The 10,078-nt window shown below is 38.1% G+C and overlaps 1 protein-coding gene across 1 annotated transcript; it reads left to right on the forward strand.

The window, feature by feature from the left end:
* Window positions 1-521: 521 nt before the first annotated feature.
* On the forward strand, window positions 522-6,450 carry LOC132112504 (F-box only protein 33). Its single transcript, XM_059520011.1, has 4 exons — window positions 522-1,066; window positions 2,667-2,777; window positions 3,856-4,523; window positions 5,398-6,450. The coding sequence occupies exons 1-4, from the start codon at window positions 657-659 to the stop codon at window positions 5,661-5,663; spliced, it is 1,455 nt and encodes a 484-aa protein (XP_059375994.1). The 5' UTR covers window positions 522-656; the 3' UTR covers window positions 5,664-6,450.
* The last annotated feature ends 3,628 nt before the right edge of the window (window positions 6,451-10,078 follow it).

The raw sequence follows: 10,078 nt of genomic DNA on the forward strand, positions 1-10,078 counted from the left end.
AAATAAAAAATACAGGTCATTACAATTACAGTATTACTTTTTCATCTTGCATCTAAAAATTAAACAATCATAAAATCAGTGGAAAATAGACTACCATTTGGTACAGCTGACATATGCAATGATTTATGTATATAATATTCCCATTAAGAGTTAGACTATAAATAGTATTATTTTCCCATATCACCATGTGCACACGGCTGGCTATTCGATTGCAATGATAAAAGAGATCAGAAATTGATGTTATGGTTAAAAGAAAAATTATTGCGCCCTCTTTCGGCCACTCATTGTATGGCAAAAATAAGTCATTTTCGGAACGAACCACCGCAACCATCTAATTTACTAAAAATGCATTACACGACATAAACAGTTAAATTAATATCACCAGACACTAGTTGTGTCTACTACTATTTATATTTCATCATAATATAATTACATCTCATTTTGGCTCAGCACGTGCTCATTATTTTCTGATAAATTTCTTGCCGACCCTATTAGGAAAGCGAAAGTGGACTGATCCAGTAGTATTGAAGGAAATGCTCATCGCTCGGTTGTTTGTTTTCACTCAGTGCAGTAGCAGAGCGGGGAGGAGAGGAGAGGCACGGAATTGTGTAACGGTTACGTTTTTAATCTTCATTGCATCTTTCTAGGCTCTTGCCATGGCTCTGTGCAGTAGCGACGGAGCCTTGGCGTTACCCAGCGAGCTTATCGTTCACATATTCTCCTTCCTGTCGGACCGTGACAAGCTCCGGGCCTCGGCCGTGTGCTCTCGCTGGAGGGAGTGTCTCTTCTACCCTGCGCTGTGGACGGAGCTCAAGCTGCGCGTCGGTGGCGGAACCAACGGCGGCGGATCTGGATCGGAACAAACCCCGCGATTAGAGTTCCTCATGCGCAAGTTCGGCTCGTTCGTGCGCGAGCTGCAGCTGGAGTTGGCCCCGCTGGACGGCTGTTTAAGCCCGCTGCAGCACGGAGTGGACGCCGTCGAGAGCGACCCGCAGTTCGCGAAAGATGCGATGGTGACATATTTAGATCAAGTGTTGTGTGTGCTCGGCAGTCTGCGTAATAACAGGTATATGGATCTGGGCACGGTTTCCATGTGTTGGTGTTGACGTTACACCTCATTTCTTGCCGCTTTGCTTTGCTTTGCTTACATTTGTTAAGCACCAGCAGCCATAAACAAACCCTGCGCATTACGTAACGCTCATGTCTGAAGCATCGCATGGCTGTCTGCTTTGTGCATAACTGCTATCATCTCCTATAACAAGCCGAACTAACTAGTACCTTTTTTTGTTACTAGTACTGTATGTTGCTAAAAATCCATTATTTACTAATAATTAATCCAATAATGACTAGCATTTTTCTCAGTCTCACTAGCACTTATATTCATTGGATGCAAGTACTAGTTATTGTTTCTTTAGTTTGAGGGAACTGGTAACAAATTGCATTTTTTTTTATGAAGTACCACTGAATTGTATAAAAATCTGTGTTTTTTCTCTTTTATCTATTCCTGTCAATTATTGAAATTGTTCAGCTTTATCTGATTGACTTCTAAAATGTAATAAGACTATTAAGATATATATTGCTAGTAACCGTACATTATATGTAACAAAAAAACTGATTTGAGTTTAACATGAATTGAAGAAAAATAAATGATAAAAACATATTATTTTAGCTATTTCAGCAACATTTGTGCCATTAAAAATTTACTAAAATAATTAAGATCTGTATCTATCTACATAGTATTTATTTATAATTTTGAGTATAGCATATATTCAATTGCTACTGGGTGAGCTGTAATATATAAGTATTTGATTAGTAAAAAAAATAAAATAAAAAGTGAAATAAAAAAAGTATAATGCATTCTGATCTAAAGCATACATATTGAATTTGATGGCAAAATATGCTATTTGTAATGATTAGCAGTGACAATTGTATTGGGATACAATTGTATTACTCATGGTGGTGACTTGTGACTAGTAACAAACTGTACTTGTATGTAATGATTATTTGCTAGTGAAATGTAAAAAAAAAAACATTCTAGTCACTTTTGTAACTAGGCTCACAAGGAAAGAATAAGCATTTTAACATTAAATAAATGCTAGTTAGTTCTAAGTAGCATGTTAAAACCGCTGTCTAAACTCCCACAAGCCTTACTGCATTATTAACATTCTAACAGAATCTTTAGAATCTTACAAAACAATTCTTAAACAAGACTGGCTTTGTTTTTCGTGATGTTTCCTGATGCTGATTTAAACCTACAATTCTGTTTATGCACAATAGAAAAGCACTAGAAGGACTCATGGCCCAGCACTTCCTTTAAAACAACAGGCTTTAGTTTAAAATGTGCAAACAAAAGAAAAAAGAGCTGAATATAGGTTCTTTGGTGTAGAGTTTGATAGTTTGAGAATTTACTTCAAATCAATTGGTTGATTCTTTGTATCAGGCACTTAAAATATAAGAATAGCTCATGTTGACAATATCTGTCATGATTTATATTTGGTGATCATTTAATATGGTTAATTTTACATTATATACTGTTCTCGTATGATTTCATTCAAGTTACATGTGAATTAAGAATGGAATATCTGATATCTATTAATTAATTTGCTCGAGCTTGCAAATGTAAACAAGACACGAGACTCATACTTCCTCGTTTTTTTTCTCTCCAGAAACCTCCAGAAGCTGAGTCTCTATGGGGACACATGCATTCTTCAGGATGATGGCATTTTGGACAGCTCTTACCTCAGCCAGGTCGACCAAGGGGGCAAGAAAATGAAAGAGTATGTTTTAAAGCTTCCTTCCACTCATGTAAACTGATTGCAATCTTCTACTGAATTGGCACACTCAATGGGGAAAATCTTCTGACTATCTTGTTAGTTCTAGGTATAAAGTAGATCCATGAAGCATGTTTTATTAGATTGTGCTTGTTCAAACATAAAAAAATAATAATAATCTGTTAACACTTTCGAAAGTTAACACTTAACGAAATACAGTTTTTGAATTTTTAGCAAAAATAGACTGTAAAAGCCTGATACATAGTTTTACCATAACATTTTCTTGCCATGGAAATAGCCACAGAAGATAGCATGGCATTAAAAAACAACAAACATTTGTTTTGGGCTGTGTTCAGATTTGAATACTAGCATATTGCACAGTGTATATATCATATACTTCCTACTGTTTAAAAATAGTATTGCTATTGGAAACAATAAATATTTTTTTAAAAACTGTAATATGTTACATGTCAATTCTACATTTAGTTTTCTGATACTAGTAGTGCCATTAAAGCATTTAGCACTTCATCTTTAATTATGCTGTCATTCAAAGGATTGGGATAAGTTTTTTTTTCTTTTTTTTTTCTCATTGTTATTAATTTTTGTTTATGGAAGAAGTCTCTTATGCTCACCAAGGCAGGATTTTTTTTTAGAATAAAAATAAAATAAAGTAATTCTGTAAAATGTTATAACAATTTAAAATGACTGTTTTCTGTTAAAATATTTTTTTCAAATTATTTATTGTATTCCAGCAAAGCAGCCATTTCTAGGCTTCAGTGTCACATGATCCATCAGAAATTATTCAGATATGCCGATTTGATTGTCAGGAGACATCTCAGTGTTGAAAACAGTTTTAATATTTTAGTTTTTTTCAGGATTATTTTATGAACAGTTTATTTTTTTGGGATCAATTTAATGCATCCTTGCTGAATAGAAAAAAAAAGTTTCTTCTTTTTCAAAAAAGACTGCCCCCGTACTCCTGAATGTTAGTGAATGTCATGTCTCGTGCTGCCTTTATTTAACTTTAAAAATGAAATTCTTATTGAAAACATTTTTAACTATTTTTAATGTGTTGTTTTTTTAGGATCCAGCAGCTCTTTGAAGAGATCCTGTCCAACAGCAGGCAGTTGAAGTGGTTGTCGTCTGCGTTCATGCTCGGAGTGGTGACCCCCTGCTCTCTGGCCTCTCTCTCCAACTCCAGCACCAGCTCCCTCGAGCACCTCAGTCTGATCGACAGCCAGCTGCCCAGCCTGATTTCCACCATCGAACTGGAAAGGCTCACTAACCTGCGGTCTCTGTCGCTAGACTTCTGCGACTTCACCTCAGACATGTGCCGTCTCCTCGCCAGCGGTGACCGAGCGCCCCTCCACCGCCTCTCTCTCTTGCTCAACGGTGCTGCTTTGGACGTCAAGCCTTTGGATGGTACCACTACTGAGGACGACTGGAAAGCCCTGGTCCGTCGCAGCACCAACCTGCGCGTCTACATCATGGCGATGGATGTGTGCAGCCAGGACCTTCTGCGTGTGCTGAAGCCTAGCGTGCCCCTGGAGCGGATCCATCTGGACAGTTACAGCACACCGGTGACAGATGGTGTCCTGGAGCTCATCTCGCAGCAGTACCACAAAACCCTGAGCCATTTCATCTTGATGAGAGATGAAGCTGGATTCCCAGACCTCAGCGTCAACCGCAACGAGGACCCGCTGGTTCTCCTCGCCTGGCGCTGTGTGCACCTCACTGTCCTGATCATCCATGGTAAATGGAGATTTTGAACTTCTCACATGATGTTGATAATCCACTGATTTGAGACATGGGACAAAACTGACAATTTTTTTATAAAACTGTCAGAAAACTTTTTTTTTTTTTTTCAGAAACATGTTCAAATTAATATTATTAAAAATGTATATATTACCTTTCAGATATATCTATTTGGGAAGTTGTTGTTGTTGTTAATTATATCATGTGGTTTTTATTTAATGTGTGATTTTGTTTCATTTTTAAATGTATTATTTTCATCCTTTCCAAAGCATTTACAAAAAGCTATATATATATCTATATAAAACAATTTCCCACTACATAAACCTTTAATTATTAAAATATACATATAATAATAATAATAATAATAATAATAACAAAAATAATTCAACAGACTATATATATATATATATATATATATATATATATATATAATGTTACATACGTTTTTATTCATATTTCATTTAATGTTTGTCTGGTAAAAGTGATTGTGAGTTTATATTTAATGGTCTAAAAATGAAAAATCTTAAATATTTTTATTATTATTATGTTTCAGCTCCATAACCTTTTTCATAACTGTTTTTTAGATATTTTTTCTCTCCTTCTAAATCAGTGACATTAGTAGCCGTTAATGGCAGGTAAACACAATGCTCCTGGATTTTAAACGTGCCAAGCAGCATACTAGTATTTTGTCATGACTGCAAGTCATCTACTATGTCAGATTTTCTGTCTTAATTCAATAGAAGCATCTGAAATTTGAAATCTTCCTGTAATCTTAATTTATTCATTCATCAATCTGAATACTAGATTTGCAATATGTTTTTGTATCTGACAGTATTTTACCATACTTGTTCTCGTTTCTCTCGCTCAACAGGCTACACAGTGTGGTCACACAACCTGGTGGCCATCTCTCGCCTGCGTGGGTCCAACCTCAAAGTCCTGGAGGTGTCCGAAGAGAGCATCGACTTTGACCCGGACCAGTCGGTGTACATCGAGGGCGACCCCGTCCACAACCTAGTCAAGGAGGTGTCCCTGGGCTTGGGCCGCGTCTGGCATCCCTCCATGGACCACAGCGTGGTCCTGAACGAACCCACTCAGCACTTCCACCGCGAGATGCAGAGTTTCAGCGCGGGCATGTAGACGCACCAAGGGTCCGTTACCAAACGCCCTCTCTAACCCTGTGCTTGGTGACCTTTACCTAAATGGGCCCTTCTCATTTTACATATTGTTTCTTTTTCTTTCATTGCTTTTTGATTTTGTTTATTCTTGTAGTGTGAATTTAATATGCTTTATATGTGCTGTGTTTAATCAGTATTAGCTCTATATTTATATCTATATCTATATATCCTGCTTATTACTAGGAAAGTATAGTTGGGTATTGGTTTAGTAGCTAATTGAGTGAATGGTAGAGAGGGGCTTTTATACAGCTAGCTTACAAGTTGTACAGTGAGTTGTACATTCTCTCCCTTTGTTTGTTTGTTGGTTTCCCCCTAGAAAGTGTGGAGTTACCTCAAACTTTCAGTTGATCCTTCTTGGCTTCTGCAACGACGAAATCCCACATTCACGTTGACCTTTCTCTAGGGAGATTAGTCTTCCAGCCAAGGGACAGGACTGATCCACAGCAGTTACGACCCTTCCTCTTTGTTCCTCAGTGTGTAATTGTTATTCAGAAATGAGGATTGGTGGAAACGACGTGTTCGGGAGGCAGATCCCTCTGGTTTTTCTCAACCTGGAAGTAGACGCACCTCTGCTGGTGAAACCAATTGTAGAGGTTTTCAGTCTGTTGTTTGAAACCCGCATGCTGACCGCCCTGCAGCACAATATCTGGGCCCAGCCATAGGTGTTTTGTTCCTTTTCTTGTTTTCGTGTGTGTTGTTGTTTTAAGAAAGCCTTCCCATCTGTCTCAGGTAGGCATATATTATACGACGATGAAGATGAAGGTTAAGATATTTTGGTAAGAGTGAAAACAATCAGCTGTTCCGTCAGTTTTAATTGTTCTTCTTGAGTCACAGTTGCCTTGAACACTCCCCCTTACTTCTTCATAATCAATGTGATTTTGGCCTCGGCCTCAGTCGGTTCGGAGTTTACGTCCTTGTAATTCCCTACCGAAGTGCGTCAACTTGATCGAAATAGAGGGTAAATGCGCTCCGAAAAGATTGAATCCAGGCCGTGGTATTTCATCTGTAAAGCATTAAATGGCGGGAGACAGACGTTTGCTTGTTCCATATCTCAGGATTCCTGCACTTGCGGTACTTTTCCAGCCTGAAAGCTTTTTTTGAAGCTTCGTTCGAAGGCTTGGCGTGCTCGATGGACAAGACTTTGTGGTGTTTTTGGAGGAAAGAGAGCTCTTCCAAAAGAATGCGCTTTAGAAGTTGCTGGTTTTATTTTTTCTTCCTAATTGTCCTAGTTTAGCAATTGAAATTCTCAGTGTGTTGTTTGCTTTTACAAATATTGTCTATTTGCGCTTCTTTTTTTCTTTAAGAAAATCATAGTCAAAGGAGGTCATGGTGGCTTGCATAGATGAAAAAGTGAATGTCAAAATGAGCGAAGTACTTTTTAAAACCGTTAAGTTGCCTCGCTAACCCGTTACTCTGTCAAGTCTCAGAACTTCCTGTTATTTGGCGGTATTGACTACCTGAAGCCAAACCAGGTTTGAAGCAATCTCCCCAATTTTCCTGGAAGATCTGCGTTTATGACAAAAACAACGTACAGCCAAAGCAAAACTGTAGAGTAAAAACCATCTTTATATGCAAGCTTATCAAGTGAGGGGTGACCTAACAATTTTCTTGGGATTTGTCATTTGTGGTCCAAAAAAGATTTGAAGCAGTTAACCAATGAGGTCGAACAACTCTTGGCACGTACAAGAAGGGTTGATATAATTTGATGTTTTATAAGTGTGAAGCAGTGATCCAGCTTGACTAAATGTTGACAAGTTTACAACCTATTGCAGTACCCATGTCAACATTGGTGAAAACGGCAGATTTTTGTGGTTGGTGGCACAGAACGCAAAAAGGGTCGCTGTGGTTTAAAATATGTTAAATTCACACCCTTTTTGAATAAACCACAGACTAAAAATGCTGTTTTCAGGTGCGTTGACATAGGTGCCAAACATGCTGTAATGAATATGTCGGAATGCTCTTAAACGTGTGCCAGGGTTCTGTGTGTTTTAGTTAATTTAAAAAAGTTCTACTTAGTACAGCACCAAAAATGATTTCAAAAAGTGTGTTCTTATTCGGAGCTTGTTCGTCATGCATTGATTTTGCAGAGCGACTAGAGTTGGCGGAGAACAACAGCGTACGATAAGTTACAAACCGTGCCTAAAACCCAGAATAGCTTTCATTTCAAACCCACGTCACCGTTTGTTTCCGGTCGACCAAGTCTGCGAAGCATTACAAAGACATAGGATCAGTGTTCTCGTCTCGTTTTTCTTTGCAATCTCTCTATGTGTGAGTGTGTTGTGTAAACATTCAAAAAGTGCATCCATCAGAGAAGGTGTGTGTTCCGTACAAAGCGTACCACTTCCTCAGCAGTGAACAGGAAACAGCCATTCTCAGGGTTACTGTTAGACGTGTGGAGGAAACAAAATGGAGTCAAATAGCTCAGGCCTCTCACCATGAAAGTTTCCATTAATGAAGAATCTTCTCAACAAAGTCACTGGATTTAACTTCTGTCAGCGCAACATCTGCCAAAGATAACAGTGATACGATTCCTTTTTCGAAGTGCCCGCATGCTGGCAGAGGGCAGGGCCAATGGCTGATGGGCAGAGATGTACTACTACTATTGTATTACGACAACTACTATTAGATAAATGTACTAATGGTTGGACTTGGACGGTGGTCCACAGCTGTGCTGTGGCTTTGGTCAACATACATTAGATCTGTCTTACAATGCACCTGTTTCACTGTGAAGAGTGAATGTAATTTAACTATTGAAAATCAAGGTTGGTTCTATCAGACCTATAAGCTGCTATGAGACGTGTTAGGAACATTCCACTGGGGAGTTAAAACAAACTAAAATGGCCAAATGTCTGCATGAAATGATTATTTTTTTTTACTTTTATTCTGTTCTGTTTCGGTTCAGGCAGGGGCGGGATCCTTTAATCAGCTTTCGACTGGTCCTGCTATGAAATTCTTGAGCCATTTGAGAGCGTGCGTAGGTTTTTATTCCCGATCAATGCGACTAGTCGGTTTTTACAACTCAGTTGGATCCCAGTTTTTTTTTCTCTCCTTTCTTTAGGAAACGTTATATGCATTTCACAATCTCGTAGTAAGGAGAAAGAGGGCTGCTATGACCCCATCTGAGACGGTCAGTGTTTTACAGCTTTTTTCCGACAGCTACATTATTGACCTCATGCCAGCCTTTGGTAAAAACGAACAGTCCGAGTTTCCACTGCAGGTCCAATGTAGGCCTCACTTTCTCTTTCTCTCTCTCTCTGGTCGGCTTGCATTAACGGCAAAGTCAAAAACTATGCAAACGGAATGCATACGATTTAATGGCTCTTAACTCGTTTTTCTTTCTTTGGATTTTTATTTTTCTGTCACTCAAATGGAAATAACCTAACTTGCAATGATACTTGGCCTTATTATTGTTATTATTATTGTTTTAAGATCTTGATTCTTCGGAAGCCAACTCAGTTTCAGGGGCGACCGTGGGTTACAGACATGGTCTCTATGAGACTGGCCAGAAGGCCCCAGTTATAAGTGGTACGAATGTTGTGCATTTGTTTAAAATCAGGACAGTTTGCAATAAAGAAGTGGCCATCATGGGGCACCAGCAGTGCTAAGATCACGCTGCTACCTTATAAACTTAACGGGGAGTTAAATAAGATAACATAAACGTGCATATGCGTATATACATATCAACGTATATACTTTTATGCAACATGTCCAGGTTCTATTTATGAACATTGAAAAAGGTTTATAAGCGTTGTTTTGCAAAAATGGTTTTACCATCTTAAATGTTTAATATTTGGGCAGGTGTGTTCTGTCTACTTTTTTGTCTCCGGTGAGCACATAGCATTGGATTTTATATGTACATCTGCAAACAGGAAGTACTCTGGCACAGGTGTGAACATGCCAGGTGGGAAGATTTTAATGAGAAAAAGTGATCTTGAGGTTCCACGATAAAGAATGAAAACCTTTGAAAAACTTAACTGACAGAAATTGGGTAAACCAGCCGAATGTTGATTTAAATTTAATGTTGAACGAATGCATTTTCTTTTAATCGGTAAAATAAAAGCATAGAAAAATCAATGTTGTCTCTTGTTTTGTACAGTTGTAATGTACAGTGCTTTTTTATGTTTCCAAATGCGAGACTGAATGGATTAGTAGTAACTTCTCACTCTTTTTAACCAGAGTTGTAGAATTTATTTATTTTGTGCGGTGATCAAGTTCAAGTCTGCTTTGACAATTTCCACATGTACAGTACATACATACAGAGAATCGAAATTGCGTTACTCTCAGACCCCGGTGCATACAGATAACATTGACATTAAAGCCTAAAAAAATCTAATCAAATATAAAATGTAGATACAACTATACAATAAGGGAATGTAA

This window comes from Carassius carassius, chromosome 32, assembly GCF_963082965.1.
Source record: "Carassius carassius chromosome 32, fCarCar2.1, whole genome shotgun sequence".
Taxonomy (NCBI): Eukaryota; Metazoa; Chordata; class Actinopteri; order Cypriniformes; family Cyprinidae; genus Carassius; species Carassius carassius.